The 21,884-nt window shown below is 25.6% G+C and overlaps 2 protein-coding genes across 2 annotated transcripts in view; one reads left to right on the top strand and one right to left on the bottom strand.

Moving 5' to 3' along the window:
* The window catches only part of LOC129962380 (uncharacterized), a 128,752-nt gene extending 125,386 nt beyond the window's left edge, over positions 1 to 3,366 (bottom strand). Inside the window, exon 1 of the mRNA XM_056076134.1 lies at positions 3,249 to 3,366. The gene's annotated coding sequence lies outside the window, so the exon portion shown is untranslated. The remainder of the gene's footprint in view (positions 1 to 3,248) is intronic.
* A 45-nt stretch (positions 3,367 to 3,411) lies between these two features.
* LOC129962381 (lipoyl synthase, mitochondrial-like) lies at positions 3,412 to 21,878 on the top strand. The gene is made up of 11 exons (XM_056076136.1): positions 3,412 to 3,570; positions 4,400 to 4,575; positions 6,973 to 7,069; positions 10,317 to 10,397; positions 10,885 to 11,041; positions 11,466 to 11,523; positions 13,943 to 14,071; positions 18,449 to 18,594; positions 19,768 to 19,838; positions 21,488 to 21,599; positions 21,694 to 21,878. The coding sequence occupies exons 1-11, from the start codon at positions 3,433 to 3,435 to the stop codon at positions 21,753 to 21,755; spliced, it is 1,227 nt and encodes a 408-aa protein (XP_055932111.1). The 5' UTR covers positions 3,412 to 3,432; the 3' UTR covers positions 21,756 to 21,878.
* The last annotated feature ends 6 nt before the right edge of the window (positions 21,879 to 21,884 follow it).

Here is a 21,884-nt window from a genome sequence, read left to right as displayed (position 1 = left end):
TAATCCCATTGCTGGGAAAATTCGGAGAGGGAGGGCCCTCGATTCAGGTTTCGCATTTAATTCCATTTCAAAACATCCGGCAAAACATTTTAATAAAATTAAATGGAACCAGATCTGCGTTTTTCTTATAGGAAAGAATTTTCTGTCATGTTAAAAATTATAAGACAAATAAATTTTTCTGCATTCATACACTGTACTGAAACTAGTGACCTTCTGAATATGCAAATCTAAATCAAACACGAATACTTTTGTAACATTCATAATCACATTTTTTTTTTTTTTTTATTGACAGATACTTAAAAATTAAAGCAATTCTCTGAAAACACATTTTAGCAAAATTAGCAGGAAAAATAGCAACATAGTCTGTCAAATATTTACTTATAAAATGTAACATAATTCTGTTTGCGATTGTTATTGGTCACGAAATGCATTATTTAACTTTTGATGAGTTTGTTCAGCTGCTACAAGTTGTTTGGACCACAAGTTTTTTTTTATTTTTATTTTGTGTACAGCATTTACTTTTTGCCTATTGTTTGGCTAAAAAAACATTCAGAATCTCAAATCTCAAAAAATATTTTAGATAAAGTTATTGATGACTATTAAATAGAATTTGTCACGAGATTGGCTTAAAGTTAAAATCAGAACGAGCATTCAGGTTAATTTGCTTTCGTATAGTTTCGTTTGAAAAATATACAAGATTTCTTTTGGGAAGGATTTCGTAATGTTGTAACATCATTAGTGAATGTGGGCAACAAATAAATCGTAGCGGTTTTTTTTTTTTTTCTATAGTTGGAAATCACTATAGCAGCTGAAAAAAGTCTAATCTCAAAGTATTTAATATGCCACATACCCACATGCATGGTGGATCTTCTGAGAAATCAGTTACTAACCCGTAACCCTCCTGCCTTGAGATGAAAATTTTGTCGGAAATCAGGCCACCACCGCCTTTACATTTAGACGCAGTAACAAAATTAGCGCTTAGAACAAAAAAGATTTATTTTATAAATAAGTTAAAGAGAATGAATGTTAAGAAAGAATATTTCGATATAGTGCAAAAGAAAACTTTTTTTTAAATATTTGGGATGTGCTCAAAAATAATTTTATTTCCCCCTCCCATTCTCACTAAAAAGTACTTTATCCTATTTCGAATTGTTGTGTCAATTACCTACGTTTAAAACAAAGAGTTTCTAGATTTACAGAATTTTTGGAATTCAGCATAAATAAATGTTCAAATCAAAATAATAATAATTTCGACAAAGAGAAAAGAAGCAGTCTAGTATCTCTTACAAATGGAAGAGGTTTATTCACAGACTATAACGATTAGCTTTTAATCTTATATAACTGTTATACAGCAAATTTAAATCTTAGGCCTCAGCAAGATTTTGACTGTATTGCAATTATAAAAATAGCAAAAAAAAAAAAAAAGTTTTCCTTAACAATCATTGTTCTGTTATTTAAAATGCGTACTTTTAGTAAAGATAGTTATAACAATATTTTTTAAGTAAAACTAGCTGGATATTATCTCTGTAAAATGTCTCAATAATTTCAATTTTACTATTACATATTTTCCCTCCAATTTAAAAATGAGATTATATTCTCATTTACATTTCTATTTTTAAATAATATATTAATAATTTTTATGCATTAATTAAATTAAATATGGATCTTTAATATTTATAAATCGCCTTATTTAATTGTTTCACCACGCTTTCACAATCATTGAACCCATGTGAATGATTATCTATCGAGGTTTAAAAATATTAGCTTCCAAACTTAAATATATTATTATGTTTACAGAATCTATACAAAATACATATTTGCTTTTTAATCAAGCATCTACTAAATTCTTTTTAATTTTTGCTTTCCTTACCACTGATAAAAAATAATCTTGTTAACATCACGTCATCCGCAGGAAAGTACAAAGACAATTCTCATTTAAGAACAGAAAAAAAAATCCATTTATGATAACTTTTAAAAGGAAAAACAATATAATAATTAAAATTAATTAATTATACAAAATCGCTAAAAGATATAAATAAAATATAAAATAAAAAAACATCAGTTTCAAACAAACATCAAAATTTGCAAACTCAGATTGAAACACAAATTTTGATTAAATAATAGTATGATACTTGAAATTTTAATAATTCAATGACGAAGAAGAATTAGATTCTAAAGTGGTTTAAAAAAAAAAGATCTTAAAGGCTAAAGACATTTAGAAGATAATAATATTTTCGTGTCTCGAAAAAAATTTTTCAGTACATTTAACATGGAATATGTATTTTTGGTACATCAATACATTCTACATTTTCTCATTTATAAATAAGCATTACAAAGAAGTGAATCGTTTAGTAAATCTATATTTTTATAATAAATTAACAATTATTTTAAAATTAATTAATTTAAATCATGAACTTAATAAATATGATTTAAATTTAATTCGATTTTTATGAGACATAAAAATTAATCCCATATCATGAGTGATAATACATACTTAAATATATCAATCATTACCTTACAAGTAGTATCAAATTTGAAAAGAGTTTTTTTTTTGTTTTTTTTTTTTTTTTTTTTCAATATAATTTGTTCTAAAAGTACAATTCCGTTTTTTCAAACATGACGAAATAATTTAATTTTATAAATAAGAAAAAAAAATATTTCAAATAATTTGGAAGATTTTTACATTTTTAAAAGTTAATATTACATTCTTTTGGAATTAACTTTTTAAAAAAACTAGCAATATTTTCTTCGAATTCTGACAGTTTCATAAATTGCTGATATAATTATTCATTAATGTTTTACATTGAATTGTAATTCCTTTGTAGGTAAATTTTTAATTTTCTTATGTTTTAATTCGATTGGATATATCTTTAAATCTTAAAATAGATTTTTCTCTAAATTATTTTTATTTCTTTTCTAATTAAAATATCTACTCATTAACCAATTGAAATTTAATATTGATCATTGCATTACACATTCTAAAAAAAGTTTTAAGAAATCTAAAATATTTTTCCATGATAAGATACCTCTCACAATTAAAACATTGATAGCTATTATCTGACTTACAAACGTTCTTTGCGTAACTCCAGTATTCGATACCGAAAAAAAAAGGACAAGATGCTTGTCGCAATAACGGTTATTTAAACTCTGCGTATAGTGCTTCCTTACAATGAATCAGGCTTAGCAGGAAAACAACATTAGCAGTTAACTTATAATCTGCTTTCAGGATATTGAAACTTTACACTCACCTGGATTTAGTTTCATTTCAGCCACAGTTCTGTTTCGTGCTAAATCTTTGCAAAAATTACTGGGATTGTATCTGTCATGTCAAGACGATGACGTTAGCACACCTGCTTTTTCTTACCCGCATCCATTCTTAACTGACCCTCTAGTATTATCACATTTATAGCTGAATCTCAGACTGGTCACTAGATGGCACTGCTGTTGTTGAAAATGGCGGCCCGTCGATTGCCATTCGTTGTTGTTCCTAGTGTTAGAAGTAAACAAAGTAACAAATTTTATGATGTTAATTTGTATAGATTTTATTCGTTAAGTTATTGCAAATTAAGGGTAAGTTTCTATGTATTCCTACACTGTGTATAATTTTTATATCCTTTGAATTAGCTGCATTTCTAATTTTTTTTTGTCTATGCATTACTGTTATCTAAGTAAATTTTTTGTAATCTTTCTAGTGTGTACTTATTATTAGTCTCATTTTTCAGATATTTTAATCTTTAAGACTTTATACTATTTAAAATATTTTCATCGTGAATTTATACTAATTTTATGAATGAAGAAATTCTGATCAGGTAAGAAATATTTATTAACAACTGTATATTTATTATTCTTTATATTCCATTTTTAAAATTTTTCATTATACAGCATGTACATTACTTGGAAATAATTTAATATTTCATATATTATTTATATAATGTTGTATCTATTAATGAAATTATTTTCTGTTTTGAGTTCCAAAGCTTTACAGAATAGAGTGTTTAATTCGGGCAAAAATCTGAAAGTGAATTTCAAATTAAATTGAATAACATAATATTGAGAATTATTATTTTATTCATTTCACATATTAATTTTGTTCTGAATGTTACATTCATTTTTAGCTTTTTCTAAATAACACATTTCAAACTTTTATATAGAAAAAAATCCACAAATTTAATGCATAACTTTTAATTAGCTATAGTATATTTTTTATAACAACTGCTTAATTAGGATGAAAAATTGTACACTTAACATTGCACTTAAATATAAATGTAATGGCTCAAAGAAGATGTAAGTTATGCTTGCAATATATGATTAAATTGTTTTTTAACATATTATTTTTAATGCAAACAAAAAAAATCAAATATTATTTTAAATATATATAATCCTTTTATTAATATTATAGTATGAATCAAAACTCAGGAGTAGAAATAATTATCAGCTGTCATTCCGAGAGAGTAGCTCAAAGAAAATTGCTTCAGGACCTGATCTACAAGATTTCATAGCTGGTGTTGTACCTCGAGGGTCTACCTATGAAGATTATCAGGGTGAACTTGTTCGCAATATTGATGATAGAAAGAGGTAAGCATATATGTATAAGAGTGTTGAATAATCTAATTTTCTCTCTCACTGTTATTGATATGTATTTATATTATCATTCATTTTTAATTACCTTATAAACCTTGACACATATTTTTCATTGTAATTAAATATGTGTATGTAAGCAGCAAATTGAAAGACATTTGTGGTAATATGTAATCATATTAAGGAGAATTGGATAAAGAGAATTCTAAAATTATTAATTTGCAGATGTAGTTGTTTGATATTACTTTTTATACCATTGATTCATGTTATTATTTACATTTAGACAAAACATTTTTACTTTTTTTATGTGATGTATGTGCATATTTGAGATTCTTTATTTTATTGTAAGATAAGGTAATTGACTCTATGCATTTTTATCATAATTTTTCTAAGTGATGTATCAATTACTCTTAATTATAACTATCTGCCAATTTATTACTGTTATAATAGACTCTGAAAAATATTTAATTAATGGACTGTAAATTTATTAACTCATATTATATTCTTATTGTGATAAGTTACATCAAGTTATCCAGTAAATGCATGAAATCAGACCTAAGATATCTACACAAACAAAGAACAACTTATAAAATTAGCAACAGATACATTTGGCCTATCATAAGAGTCTAAAATATTAGTTCTATTGTGATATAAAAGTTGTATATAAGATATGAATAACTTTGATATAACAAAGTAATGTTGAAAAGACAAGACTTCTGTTCTAGAAAATTGCATACATTTGGCAACTTTTATAAGCTTGACATTGCCAATTAGCAACCAAGAGTTTTCATTACTACTATGTATGTTCAATTTCTTTTAATATGTGTCTGTTTATTGATGCTTTGCAGGGCAGATCATAAAACATTAGTTCCAATATTTTTAAGATTGGTAATGTGTATCCTAAAGCAACTTTTTAGAATTTTAATTAAATAGAAATTAAGCAATGTTTTTAACATTAGCATGATCTAGCAATAGAAAGTTGGATTAAGAAATATTAATATGTTCATAACTAATCTTAAACATTCATTGCCAGGCTGAAAATTGAAATTTCATTTCATGAGATCTCATCATATATTGTCGCATGATTGGTCATTAACATCTTAATAGTCTTGTGTAAATCTGGCCTAGAATGGTAACAAAAATTGGTGAGAGATCTTTGTTAGACTTTTTTTAAAAGTAATGTTCTTAATTCTACCATCTCAATATGATTCAATGTGGGCAGTTCTGAAGAGCCTGTTCTAATTCTGCATCCACTGCTATATCAGAAATCAGAAACCTACTTATAAAATTTTCAGTAATATTAGATGATTTTACTTTTGTTACTGAAATATTTCTTACTATCAACAGTTGGATTGCTCATAATTGAACTATCATTGTGAATAATTTAGTTTGTCTTACTTATGCTTGTAATTTCATTGAATTTATTAAGAAATTCCTTTTGAATTTCAAAAGAGTTAGAAATGCATGACAAAGTTGCTTTATTTTCTATGAGGATATTATTTTTCTGAAAGGAAAGACCTTTAGTCTGAAAATTAATTCTTTAGTTCCTCCCCCCCCCCCCAGAGAATCATCATAACCTTTCACAGTAACCACTGAATGACTCATGTAGACTCTTGAAAGTTCCATCAAATTACAAAAAGAAGACGACTTATCCTACTCGGGTTAAAATACAAAACTTTTTCTTAAAAGTAAATAAGATCAACAAAAAGTTTCAAAAATGAAGTAAATAGAAATTTTGAAAAGGGCTTTCAAATCTGAGTCAAATTGATTTGTTCAAGACATTGAATGTCAAAAAAACCAAGTCTTGCAAGATGCATAGTTTAAATTTTTATTTCTTAGTGTGTAACTTGTGTGTTATTTATTTATGGTGATGTTAGAGTATAATTAAGCCAATTGCATGATTATAACATCATGTGGATCATGCCTGTCGACTTATAAATATATAAATAATGTGGTAGATCTTTAGGTTGAAAATGAATAGAGAGAGGCATATTGTTATTTTAGGTTTTCTTAACACATTTCAAGTAGGAATGTGTTTTTTATGACCAAATGGAGTAGTTATTTAACAGCTACTGTGATCCATCATTTAACCTTACTCAGCAGTGTATCATCTCAAATCAGGTGGAGAGAATTAACTAAAATTTTGTTGTGAATTCAATATTTTTTTTTTTTCATTTGTCAAATATGAATGTTTATTTATTAGTGTTTGATCACTTTCTTATCTTTGAGTAATTCACCCGTAAATCAATCAGTTCAATCCATTTTCCCATATTGATTATGTTTCAAAAAACATTTAAGCAATAGTTAGTATTGCAAAATCATTTCATGCTTAATAAAATGAAAGTATATAATTTTAAATTACACTTTTCTAAATTATTTATTTGTATATTGTAGCCGACTGAGATTGCCACCTTGGTTGAAAACTAAAATTCCAGTTGGTGAAAATTATCACAAGCTGAAAGAAACTCTTAGAAGTTTGAACCTACATACAGTAAGTTAAAAAAAAAAAAAAGTACAAATTAAGAAGATACCATATTTTTATTTCTGAATAGATGAATAAAATTTTCAATTAATATACTAATTAAAAAGTGGGTGTCAGTTTCATCTCATTTTTAATATATATTAGTATAGTAATCTAATTTTTTTAACTTCCATTTTTTAATCATTATTATTATTTTTCTTCTAAGTGCAATTTTGTATTTATAGATGGATTTCTTTTAGTTTAGTTTTCTTAATATCATTTAAAATAATTCAGAATTATTTCCATGCTTTTATGTTGAATATTCAGAACTAAATTTACTGCTCTAATTATAGATTAAAATAGTATACATACATTTTTTTAACAGTGGCTTACCACATGCATCTGGATGCTTTGTACTTAACTCACTCTAAGTATCATATCTTTGCTGTATCAGATCACACTTTCAATTTTTTTTTTTTTTTTTTTTTTTAATTAGGCTTTTATGCTTCAGACCGAATTTTGACGCAAAACCTTACTTTTTATCTCGTGTGCATTCTTTCATTAAAAAATATATTATTTCAGTTAAAGTAATTGCTGTTTTATGGAAAGAGTTGGTGTTGTTATCATCATACTTTTATTAAATTCCTATAATTCTATTAATCAACCTGTGATATTGAATAAGTAGTTTTGTAAATACTTCATTGTTTTGTTTTTGTTTTTTTACATGGTTGTATGCAAAATGATTCATCGTACATGATGTACTTGTACCTCAGATCATACTATTGTTTGTCCTATTGTTTTTTTTCTGTTTCATTTTGATGTTATAAGTAAAGGAGGGGGCTGGTGTGAATTGTGTGTCTTCAAAATTTGTAAAGATTTCTAGTATTTTATCTTTTGTAGCTTTCTACTAAATAATTTTATATTTACCATTCTTAAATAATCAAAGCTAGTATTCTTCAGCTAGGTGTGTGTTTTAATTCCACTTTACAGGTTGTCTTATATTATTGATCACCGCTTATAAGCTGATTTTAAAAATTCTGGTACAAATTTTTCAAAAATACAGAAATTCTGAAAGAATTAAAACATGTTTATCTTCTGCATAATTGATGGGAAAGATTTAATTGCTGATGGGAGCAAAATTCCATAATTTAAGTATATAAAATTTTTATTTGACTATTAAATTACTAATTCTAATTTGATATTGTCTTTGCTATTTTGTTCTTGTTAATTCTTGAAAAACTAGTTTAGAAAAACACTAGAAAATAGTCTCCCAATTATTATATATTTATTAGAAATGTTAAAAATAGATATGAACATAAGTCCTTTATATAATAATAAATAATTGAGAAAATAATTTATGTGAAATCTGCAATGATTTTGTTATTTATTATAATAGTATTCTGAATTATATAGTCTGATAAATTCACATTGAGCTAAAAAGAACTGTGAACTCTATTTTGGGTTTCATTGAGGAAAAATTTCATTTATATATGCCTTAAATTATTTGTTTTTATACCAGTCACTAATTTTTTTCTTTCGCTTCTCTATTTGACTTTATTCTAAAATCCGGATATTTCATATGACCTATGATTGTGAACTACTGTAAGTTGATACTTTGGCTATCTGAGTGTATAAAATCTGTTCTTTGGATGAGATATTTTTATCTCAGTATGTCTAATTTACTGTACTTGGATAATGTTTACTTCATTATTATTTTATTTGATCAAGCTGCTTTATCTATCATATTCTTTTGTTTATTTATGTTTATTCTAACTATCTATACTTATAATAAAGCTCAATGTGTGTGTGTGTGTGTGTGTGTTGGCGCTCTACAGGCCAGGTCATTTGACATACAGCTATCAAATTTGGTACATGTATACCTTAGAGGTCGGGAATGTGCACCTGGGGTCCCTTTTTTTGAAATTTTAATTAGAATTTTAATTATTAGTTAAAAACTAACTTTCCCGCCAAAAAAATCTTCCATTTTCCCCACCGCCAACTTTTCCGCCAAAAAAATCTTAAATTTTAAACACCGCCAAACGAGAAAGGCTTCAGTTTTTTTTTTTCTCCCAACAGTAATGAGGCTAGGGTTAAAATTTTTCGGCGGATTATTTCAATCGGTTCTGTTTATTTTCTTAATGTTTGATGCATTTAAAATTAAACATTGTTAATGAATCAATCTTTCAGATTCATTCTGAAGTACTTTTGAATTAAAATAAAACAGAATAAAGGAAATTAAAAATTTCTAATCCGCATAGCGTTACCCCAACTGGCGTAGAAAAAATCACGTATTTGCGTTACGTAACCGGCGAAGAAAATTCACGCATGCGCATTCTGTTCTGATTGTTGCCATGGCAACGTTGGATGATTTAAATTATTTTTGGGTTAGTTGCATGCTTTTGTAAGTAAATTGTATTTATGTTAGTTATATATTTTTTGTATATGCTTATAGTTTTAAGTACATCGTTTTTTAAGTAGTTTTTTTAAAACCTGTTTTCAACCGTTTATTTTAAACGATTCGTTTTATTTTCTTAGTGTTTGATGCATTTAAATTTAAGCATTGTTAATGAATCGATCTGCTCATAATGAATCTAAGAAAATTTTGTTGACCAACTCTTGAGATATTACATAAATTAAAAAAGATATTCTTTAGTACATATTACGTTACATATTACGTTATGACTGAAGGCCTTTATAATATTATGAATGAATTATATGACAATCAAAATTTGAAGTTATAAAATAATTTGATGAAAAAGCTATTAAAGTAGGAATTGCATAAAATATTTAATTATTAAAATTTTAACGAACATTAAGATTGGCGAACCGGCTGGTCGCCAAAGGCGGCTAGTATCAAATAAAAAAAAGAAAAAGAAAGAAATTTTAGTATTTTAAATTTATTAATGGATTTACATTTTTTAATAGCCGAAGTTTAAATATTCTTATAAAATATGTAAATGTGTTATTAATATGCTTAATACCTTAAGTATATTAATACTTTTGCTAATTATGAAATTTATATTAAACAACATATCAAAATATATAATTCCTCTCATTTATAGTGAATTCTTGTATATAATTGCATACTTAATTTTTAATGATTTTTATCCTTTTTCAATAAAAACATAGTATTTGTAATTTGAGTAAGTTTTTATCTTACTTTTTAGTTTTTAATATTCCCCTCCTTACTGCCATTTGTTTGCAACTTTACTGCACTTGTTTTATTTATTATCAACTATGAATGATTTCATTTAATTAAATTTTTGAATTACTTTAGGTGTGTGAAGAAGCCAGGTGTCCTAATATTGGTGAATGCTGGGGTGGAGGAGAGTATGGAACAGCAACAGCTACTATTATGGTGATTATTTTTATTGCAATTTTTAAGCTGCTACAGTTTATATTAAAAATATCTTTCTGGATACTGTATTTGTTGTTTACATTACATTTGAGATGTATTTTAAACTAGTTAATGTTTCATGCTATCACTAAAAGATGTCGTTCCCAATACCTTGCAATTTTTCTAGTAGAAATGTTATTCAATTTCAGATGACAAACTGAGCAATTTATATTATTATTTCAAACATGTTTATAGTTTTTATTTAACTGTTGATAAATTATATTGAAAATTGTGCAGTAAAGTTGAAATCTTATACGTAATTATTTGTTATTGTTTATTGTTACTTATTTTTTAAATCATAAAGGATTGGAAGGAATATATTCATAGATAAAAATAGTTTGTTGAATTAATTTATAGTCAGTATGATTTACCAGAATAAATAGATATTTTTTTTTGGCTATAAAATGTTTTTTTTTTTTTTTTTTGCTATAATTTTATATTTTTTAAGCTATTAGGTGATACCTGCACCCGCAATTGTCGCTTTTGTTCTGTAAAGACTTCTAGAACCCCTCCACCTCCGGATCCTAATGAACCAAAAAATACTGCACAAGCTATAGCAGATTGGAATCTAGATTATGTTGTTTTGACTTCTGTTGATAGAGATGGTTTGTGTTTTTTTTAACTGCTTATATTATTAGTTTATTAGGCTTTATTTTAATAATGAAAGCATTTTAAAGATTTATTTTTAAGGTCAGTTAGTAAAATATGTTTTCTTGAAGTACATTACACTTTTAATTGAAATTAAAAATCTATTTTCCTATTAGATTTGCTCTTTAAAATAATCTTTATATGATTAAAAAGTAGTCTTTAAGTTTTTATTTTATTATTAAATTGTCATTTTCAAGAAATTTCCTTTTTGGCTATTTCTATTTTAAATAGCTGAATTAATTTATTTGTTTCATATGTTCATTCAGTGTAAAAGACAGCAAACAATTATTGATTTTTTTCATTGCAGTAATTAGTTTCAAATAAAATATAAGTATAGTTATGTATTATTATTGAATTATTCTAAATAGAATTGTTTTATAGATATTCCTGATGGTGGTGCTAGTCATATTGCAAGTACTGTGATTGAATTAAAACAAAGGTAATACAGGTTTTTAACTACAGGTTTTCTAGTTTCAAGTTATCAAAAAGAATATAGAGAAATGTATATATGGCTAGTTGTAAATTCAGATATATTAAGGAATGCAACTCTTTATTTATTTATTTTTTCTACTTTATAAAGTTTAATATAAAATAGTTAATGATCAGTGGATGTCCATTAATTCAGTAACATTTAAAGTGCATTAAATATTAAACTAAAAGAGGAGCCTCCCCCTCCCACACACATATTGCTTTGCACAATGAAATATTTTTTATCTTAATAAATATCTTTTACAGCAATGAAATTTTTTTTTTTTTTTTTTTGCTTGATACTTTATTAAAGTGATAGTAAACAGAATATTCAGATGTTTGAAATTATGTAGTTTATAACTGTATGAATGTAGTTGAATAATATTAATGCTGGAGCCAGTAATAGTTAGAACTAATGTTCAGTAATTTTTATTTAATATATTTTGTTGAAAAATAGCTTAAAATTTCAAATATATCTATATATGTTATATCATCAGCTTCTCAACTTATTTATGATAAATATTATTAAAAAGATGTTCCTATAATTTCTTGTTATTATTATTGTTCATCAATTAATTTTTTTTTTGTTATCTTTGTAACGTTTTACTCCAAAATTCATTATAATTCTATAACTAAAGCAAGATATTGAAAATATCTATAATAGATAATTTATAGTTAAATTTCTTTGAATTCATATAAAGTTTTAGGGAAAGGTTTTTATTCATTAATAGAAAAATGTTTCTTATATATTTTCATTAGAGGTGTATATTGTATCTTTGATATTAAATTTTTTAGATTAAGGAATTTAATTTTGAGTCTCTGTTGTTATTCATTGTTCATCATTTCATGTAAAACTCAAACACAAAATTATTAAGAAAAAAATCCATATTTTAAAATAACATAAAATGATACAGTTAATCTGTTTATTTAATCAATAAAATTTTCTAGGATTGTATAGAACAGTATTTAAAATATATATCATAGCAAATAAATATAAAATAGTCAAATATTAGCAGAATTTATTGTATTCTCATTTTATTAATAGAGAGCTTCCAACATGTTTTATTATATTATTAGAACTTGTCAGGATGAATTCAGCCATCAAAATTATCATTCTGTGTTTGAAAATGGATTTATATTATAAAGAATCTCAGATATATTAGTATTTAAATAAAAGTCTTTTCAAATACATTGGCTACTTTCAAGATATAGTTAAGCTCATATCAAGATTATATGACTGGGTGGAACACTTAATAGCTTTTCTGGTGCTTCAAGTTAACTTAGATTGTAATATTTGTTTAAAGATAAATAAAAATATGAATTTTACATAAGATTTGTGTTATAAGAAACCCAATTTTATAATTGGATGTCAAAGAACATTGCAAGCAGCTGCAATGTTTAGCTTCAACTGATCAGGAAAAGTACAGTTTTTTTTTTTTTAATTGAAAAAAAAAACAACTTATTGTTGTAAAAAAAAATTGCTAGATTTTATTTGATATATAAGTTTTTTTTATTATTATTTTAAATTATCCAAAATCACAAATACTATTATTTATTATTTTTTTTTGTATAGTTATACATTTACATAACCTACATTATGCTATGTTACAGCTAATTTAATCTGTCTGTGCCACAAGACTGATAATCATTTGGACATCTGTAGAACTTCTAATTTCTGCATTAAACTTTATTAAATATCAGAAAGCATTGAGTTGCTTTATTTTAATGTTGATCTTCAACTGAGTAACAGAATTAAGTGTTTTGTCAGTGTAAATTGTTTGTGAATATTTTTAAATCAAGAATTATTTTAAAATTCTTATATTTTAAATGAATATTTATATGGTTGATATCAATTTAAATTTTTTTTCTCCCGCTGCAATGCAAAATTGTACACAGTTTTTTTTTTTTAAATAAACTTTGTTTAAAGCAACTGACCTAACCAGATTTTGAGATATTGAAATTATAGTTTGCGATATGAATATCGATTTTGTTAGATATACATTGTAAGTTCATCACTAGCTTTTGTGTTTCTGTCCATTCTTATTTTATTATTTAAATTTGTGCAATTTTTCACATTTATTCATTAATTTTAGACTTGATTAATCTGTTATTTAGGTTTCTGTTTTAAAAAATGTCCTGCAAATTTTTATTTTGCTGTATTTTTGATGTGTATTTGCAGTTTGTTATTAATCATTTACTCATTCTTGGAATATTTTAATAATTTTGTAATCAATAATCTTTGAAATTTTAAAACTTTTGGTTAATAAATATTTTGTTGTTATTAATAAAAAAAACTTTTCAGAAATTTCAGTTTACATCTTCTAATTTTCCCCGATTTTTTTTTATTTCATAAGTTTTTTTTATATTTAAATGTTTTTCCCCCCATCTAGAAAGCCATCAATACTAGTTGAATGTCTTACACCAGACTTTGCTGGAGATTTATTAGCTGTTGAAAAGGTAGCTTTATCTGGCCTTGATGTCTATGCTCATAATATTGAGACTGTAAGAGAATATCAAAGGTAATATACAAGTTCTTCTCCTTACCCAAACTTGGTGTTAAACATATCATTTTAAAGTGTTTTAAAATTTTGATTGAATGAATTTTTAGTAAATTATTTGATGAAGTTCTGCCATAATAAATATACTTAATTGCAATGCAAGTTACACATATTACAAAATTTCTCTGATCTTAAAGTTTTTTTACAAGCTGGGAAAAAAAATGAACTGGAAGAAAAGGTAAAACTTTTGATTGTGCGAGTAAATTGGTTGACAAGAATAATTATTCTTTTGATTTTGAATTTTTTTTAAATTAATTTATTTTATTTATTTAATATTATTATTACATATTTATTAGTAGTAGTAATAATATGTTGCAAGGAATACATCAAAAAAATCAATCTGCATAAATGGTTTGTTTTATAGTAAATCATATTTGCTAAATATATGCATGCATATATTAAATTATATTTGCCCTCATCATTCTTAAATAATGGGGGTCTTGATTTTCCGCTTTATACTTTAGTATATTAAGCTGCTTTTATGATAGAGTAATTTATATATAAATATTTTTTCAATTTCAAAAACTTTAGTGCATTGAACTTTTTAATATTAATTATACTATAAAAGATTTTTGGAGTTCTAAAATGATCTCTTATTTAATTTGTAAAATTATCTCTTACTTACTTAATATAATTCAACTTTTGTTTGCTTAGACTTGCATATTATTCTGAAATATGTATTATACGAATATTTGAAATATCATTTGAATTTTGACTGACAATCTTGCAGTGGTCAAAATTATTATCATAAAATGCAATGGTTTTTGAATTGAACCATATAATTTGTTACATGAACATTCATTAATGATTTGTAATCTGAACTGAGCAATGACTTTTTTAAAGTAGTAAATTTATGTAATGTTCTTCAGATTTCTTTGAACACTGTAGTTCATTATAAAGAAGTATTTTTTATTACAATTATAACAAACACATTTCATTGTCAGTCAATACAATATCATTTGTAACCTGTCGATAGATTTTTTGTTAATGCCATTGCTATTGCAATTATTTAAGTATGTCCCATTCTTTTTTTATTTTAGTTAAAGAAATCATATAAATATGTTGGATGTTTACAAATGCATCTCTGTACTTTGTTTGATATCCTTGTCTCTTATTATTGGCTTTGATATAATTTATAGCATTATTTTTTATATTACACTCAGAATTTTAGATTATAACTTCCCATTTGAAAAGCCACAATCTGAGTTGAATCCGGGTTGAACAACATTTTGCAGCATAAGATATTTTCTTTTTCTAGAGTATATATGATCTTCCACAGTTTAATTTCTGTAGTCTTGAATTATTATTTATGAAAAATACTGTGACAAGTCCCCAAATTTTTATATCTTTCGTGCTCTATTCAAAACCTTTATCTGTGATCTGCTTTTGTCTTGTTATTTGCCAATTCTTCAATTTTGGATTTTTTCAAAGATATCAAAATCAAGCATTTATTATTTGCTTGCAGTTTAACATTCATTCAAAAATTAACTGGACTGGTGATAATCCTATACCTGAAATAGGAATTTGAGTGAGGCTCCGATATTTTTATATTTGTGTGAGGCTCTGATGTCATATTGCCCCCACATGCTTTCTTAAATTATGTGATCTTCATATCCATCTCAATCTATTGCTCTGAGAAATATATCAAATAATAAAGGAGTGTTGAATATCCTCCTTTTTATAATTATCTTAAATTCATAGTTATATTATTTAGCTCCATTGTTTTACCATTAACCTGTCCTACTTCAATTTTCTTTGTAAAACAATCAATAACAATAAAATAAGTTAACATTCCTGAAAAGCATTAAATCTTTGCCCTACTAGAATTAACTAGATAATTACTAGCTACATAACAATAGTTCATTAGCTTGAGTTTTTTGAAATTTTGGGACATTCTGCAATTACCTTTTTAACATCATGTGGCATTCCTGTCTAGTATATTATATCTGGTCCTCAATTTTTGCATTTTTCTGTACCTAAATGAGCTTCATTTATTAAGGACAGCATTTCAGATTTCAATTATTTTATTTAAAAATATCAATCTCCTGATTTTCTAAGTAGGAATTTTCTTTCTTTCTGTCCAATCCTTACAATTTATAAATATTTTGAAATCTGCATCACCCTCGAGTGCATTCTGAAACTGAATACAGATAACACAATCAACAATAAATTTTGAATATGAACCATTCATATTCAAAGAATACAACTGAATATATAATCCTGTATTTCAACATTTAAAAAACCTTTTGACAATGTATCTACAAGATATATAACTTTACTGTCAATGAAGCAACAGTTAATTCATATTTTAATCATTTTAACAACATTTTCAGTTTGAAGATTATGTTTGTGTGTGTGTTATTGAAAGGCTTATGGTCACTTGTGTGTAATATCGTATTTTCATATATGAAACTGTAATTCTTGTAAATGCAAATATAATTCCTTCTAAATCTGCAGATACCTTTTTTACTTTTTGGAATTCCTGATTTTGTTCATATGTCCAAATGATATCAATAGTGCTTTTTAATCAATCAATAGTACTTCTTGTTTCTGAAAGACTTCAGGTACTAAAGCATTTCCAAATAGCAATTTTTTAAATTTATATATAATTATAATTTGTAGGTACAAAGATTAGAACTTTTCACATCTAGAAGAATTTGCCAAACAATCTCTTTTAAATCTAATTTGAAAAAGTTTCTTATGCTCAAACTGACTAATAATTTTGTCACTAAATGGTGTAATGTGATATTCTTTTTTTAGACTTCTGGAATTTGAACATCTGCAGGGCATTTGATTTTTCTACAATAATCCAACTATTTACCCAATCAGTTGGTGCATTTATATAAAACCTTTGTATTTTACATCAATTAATGTATATTTAAGGATTGATTTTTGAGGAATCCTTCTAGGAGGATGTATAGTAGTTAAATTTTCGTATTGCATTATATGACGGGGGGGGGGGGGGAATTGAAAATTCTCCAAATCCTTTAAGGAAACTTTTTCATATTTAATCAAAACTTCAATTTTAGCAGACAATTCAACTTCATTAATTTGATGAATTAATTTTATATTTCTCTGTTGAACATAAATGATTTTCCTTACCCTCTAATTGTTTCCACAGAAAGCACAGGAAATTTAAAAATAATCTGCAAAACAGAAAAATGTTGTGACTTTTGAAATTTCTCTTTAAAAATTGGGAAAGCAAAGAGAATTTTGAATTTCTTAGGGTTCCCCCCCCCCCCACACACACACACACATTTAAAAATGGCAATTTTTCCAATGTTATACATTACAAGAATAATTTTTACAGCTATGACAAAATTCTTCTAAATACTGCTCACAGAATTTTATCCCTTTTCTATTCACTCCCCCCCCCCCCTTTTTTTTTTTTTTTTTTTTTTTTACCTTTTTGCATAGATCAGTCCAATTTTCAAATTGGAGAAAAAATACTGATTATGGGATAGTGACTACAGCTATTTGAATACTTGTGGAGCTATTGAAACTGAATAAAGGCACTGTGCAAAGTATTTTATAATGCATGTCCAAAAATTCAGCTATTCTAAAAATGGTATCTTTTTCTAAATCCATACCTCAGCATTATTCCAACATCAGAATTTGCATTCAAAGCAGAATAAAATTTTAAAAGTTTTAAACCTCATGCATTTGTCAGTTAAGAAACTATTCCAAACTATATTGTTCATATCCATTAACTTTGCATAAATTATAGTATCCTTAAAAGAATGGAAAGGATTACAAGAACATCTTTTAATTATAGAAATCCAATTCATATTGGTCTTCTAAAAAACAGTATTGAAGAAAATAAGAAAACACTGCTTCAGTTAATAAACAACAAATTTTAAAAGTTATACATTCAAATAGCAAGCAAATCTTATTCATTAGATTTTAGTTTGTTTTATATATATATATTTCACTATTTTGCTGTTAAAAATATAAATCACATAAAATGAAGTTTTGTAATATCTCTATTATTTTTCTAATTTAAGGATTTAGTAATTTGAAACTTTAAGGGACATAAAAAGTATTAAAAAATCAGATTTGGAAGTAAAAAATAATGGACTTTCTGACTCATTTCATACAAATTGTTTTTAGAGTCAGAATGTTTACTTTAGTCTCTCTCTTTTTTTTACATATCCATCATGTATATTCTGCATGATTCTAAGATTTCTTCTCTGTTATAATTCTATATTAGATGACTTAAAGGTACATACATACATATTATATATATCTCTTTAGTCATGTACAAATGCTTTTAAGATTGTCTTCTCTGTTATAATTCTATAGTAGATGACTTAAATATGTATTTATATTTCTCTCTAGTCATGTTCGAGATCGAAGAGCCAATTATGATCAGTCAATCAATGTGCTTAAGCATGCAAAAAAAGTGAGACCAGAAAATATAACCAAAACATCTATAATGCTTGGTTTTGGGGAAACTGATGATATGGTAAAGGCAACAATGGAAGGTATAAGTTAATTGGTATTATGTTAATAGAATGTTGTAAAACAGTTCAGTTTCTATCTTTTAGGCCTGAATGAAATTAAATTACTAATTTATTGCAATTAAATTAACTAAAATTCTAAATAAGTTAGTAATTAAATTTTTAAATGTTACTTGCACTTCATATAATTTTTAATTCATTATCCTGTATTTCCTTGCTGAGTGCAATAGTGATAAAACTTCAAAAATCCAGTTAAAATGAATATGTAATGCATTCATATTCTTCTGACAAAAGAGCATAAGAATACTTGCCTCTAGAAGACAACAAATGAATATTCTACATTTTTTTTTTAACTGAACTTTCAAATCCTATTTTCTTTTACATGAAGTTTGGGATTTTACATTATTCCTTTCAGCAGACATTTATTTACAACTTATAAATATTCAAAAAATAAAAATTGTTCTCATTAATTCAACTAAACCAACATTTTCAGATTATTTTGTAAAGTGATATGTATTTTTGCCTTTTAGCATGGTTTATTTTAAAAGGGAATATCTTCATAAATTTCATTTTAATTAATGATCTTGCATTAAAGATTGCATCTTCTGTATACACGGCTTTATTTTTTGAACATCACTACGTAAGTAGTAATATTTATTTAAAAAAATCTTTTTCCGAAGTGTTTTTTCATATATTGCAGAGAAGTTTCTTTCTGTTGTAAAAGATATAGATTCCTAAAGTAATTTTCGAGTCATTATTTGAAATATATATATATAACTGCAACAAAAGAAATTTTTCCGGCAAAAATTATGCATACTAACTCAAAGCTGTATTCTTCTGTTTTGAGATTGTTTTTTTTATTTTCATGTTATTTATAAATTAGTTTTTTTTTATTTATTTTCTGAACTAACCATATACTTTAAAAATAATAATAAATAATTAATTTTTAAATGCTCAATAGTAATAGATTAAATATTTCATGCTATTTCAGCTTACTTTCTAAATTTATTTTTATTCAATTACCAAATATATTTATATATATTAAAACTGTTGTTTTAGGAGAATGCTAGGAAATATATAATTTTTATAGTTTAAATGATTTTAAGAAATGGCATAGTTCCAAAATTAAAATCTTTGTCTAACTGGATACCAAAATTAATTCTTTATTTAGCCATTATATATGTCTTTTCTTTATAGATCTCAGAGTAGCTGATGTTGATTGTCTTACTATTGGACAGTATATGCAACCTACTAAAACTCGTTTGAAGGTATGTGTTCGATATTCAAATTTCATATTAATTTTAGTTTCTATCATCTCCATTTCTGTAAGTGAACTTTAAAAATTAAATGAAGAAAATGTATTCCATTACTATTTTTGAAATATTTAAATTGAAAGTTGGTGAAAATATTTAATTTTCATACAAATAAGGTAAATAGAAAGAAATAAAATGAAAATTATTACTTCTGAAAATATCTGAATGTAATCTTTCTAATTTTCAATTTACTATTCACCATTTCAAATCACTTCTCTTATTGTACAGAAATCTTTAAATCATTATATACAATTATTAATTTCATACATATTACAAAAAACTTAAATTTGTGTTTTTCTCACATGCTGCCATTGCAAAAGAAAATTATGTTTCTTGTTATTGCAAATTGAATATATAAAAATGAAATCTGTTATCCCAAATTTCAAGTTATTATGCGAGAACATTTTTTTGATGAATTGCTTAGATCTAGAAAGCGATATTTGAAACTCAGAATCGAAACAGAGGTTGTGATTCAGAATTCAAATGCAAACATTCTGTGTTTGAAGTTGAGTGTTGCACACTGCATATATTTACGCTTTTTTCGGCTTCTAATTTTAAATTTTCATCATTCATTTTTAATGATTGAAGGTTTTGTTGTTTCAAAGTTCTGTGTTTTTGTTGTTCTAATCAAATTCTTTCTTTAGCTTCTGGCCTCTTTCGTTCCCTTTCTTTTTTTCTTTGAAGTGCTTCATCGGGAGAAAGCTTAGGATGCCACATTTATGCTTTATTCATTGTTTAACGCAGAGTCAAAAGTGTCATTTCCCAAAAAAATTACGTTATCATATATTTTATTTCATGGAATATTACAGCAGCATTGCCACTTTCATTAAACTAAAAAAAATGTAACAATGTTGCCATTGACTTTTGAATTACAAATTAAATTTCTATTTTTAAATGAATTTAACCATATTTATCAGCAATTTAGCTCAAGTGGGATAAAAAAAATTTGGAAATCAAGTTTAACTTTAGGTGGTGATAAATTTTCAAATGTGCCAGCCAACCTTCTGCATTATTTTCTAATAACACTAAAAGCGAAAAATTGATGACTGAAAAGCGATAAATCGCCAATTTGTTGCCTTTGCCTACGCATTTTGAGGCTTCAAAATCCTCAAGCCAAAAAAGCAATACTGGTAAAAAGCAAGTCAACCTTTTAAAAACGCATCTGCTTTCAAAGAAGCATACATAATAATAATGCAATATTGGTAAAAGCAGGTAAAAAAATATGCGATTAAAAAATGTTGATGAATATTGCCATTTGTGTTTTATTCATCGCCTATGCGATTTCGAGCTTCAATTATTCAAAAAAAACCAACGAAAACATCATATTCTCACATGATAAAATGCTTATACCTATTTATACCTCAGTTTAGAACTTCCAATAAGCTGTTGTTCTTAGTCGCAAAATATTTCATTTGAGAGGAAACAAATACTTAAATCTACTATATTTTGACATATCAAGTTCTTCATTAAAGAAAAAAGTTATTTTTTTTTTATTATTATTATCACTGGAGAATAATAACAGTTATCTTCATTTTTTGATGCTCCATGAATTCTATTTTATTCCCATATGAATGAAATAATGTATTAAGTTTAATATGTTTCAGGTGACAGAATATGTAACTCCAGAAAAATATAAATTTTGGGAAGAATATGGAAATAAAATAGGATTTCAGTACACTGCTAGTGGACCTTTAGTGAGATCTTCTTATAAAGCTGGTAACTATAGTATTATTATTATTTTTTTATATTTCTTTTGCATTTTATATTATTACTTTTATTGTGCATTTTTATTTTATTTACTTTTTCACAGGTGAATTTTACCTGAGAAATCTTGTGCAGCGAAGACTTTCACACACACTTCAAGACAAATGAATAATTAAATGTTATAATTCTTAGTTACATGAGCATTTATTTATTTTTAAAAAATTATGTAGATTAAAAATTGATTTTTTCAAAAAAAATATTTTTTTAATAAAATTGTTTAAAATGAAATAAGTTATT

This window comes from Argiope bruennichi, chromosome 2 (genome assembly GCF_947563725.1).
Source record: "Argiope bruennichi chromosome 2, qqArgBrue1.1, whole genome shotgun sequence".
Taxonomy (NCBI): Eukaryota; Metazoa; Arthropoda; class Arachnida; order Araneae; family Araneidae; genus Argiope; species Argiope bruennichi.
This window is presented reverse-complemented; position numbering and strand designations above follow the sequence as displayed.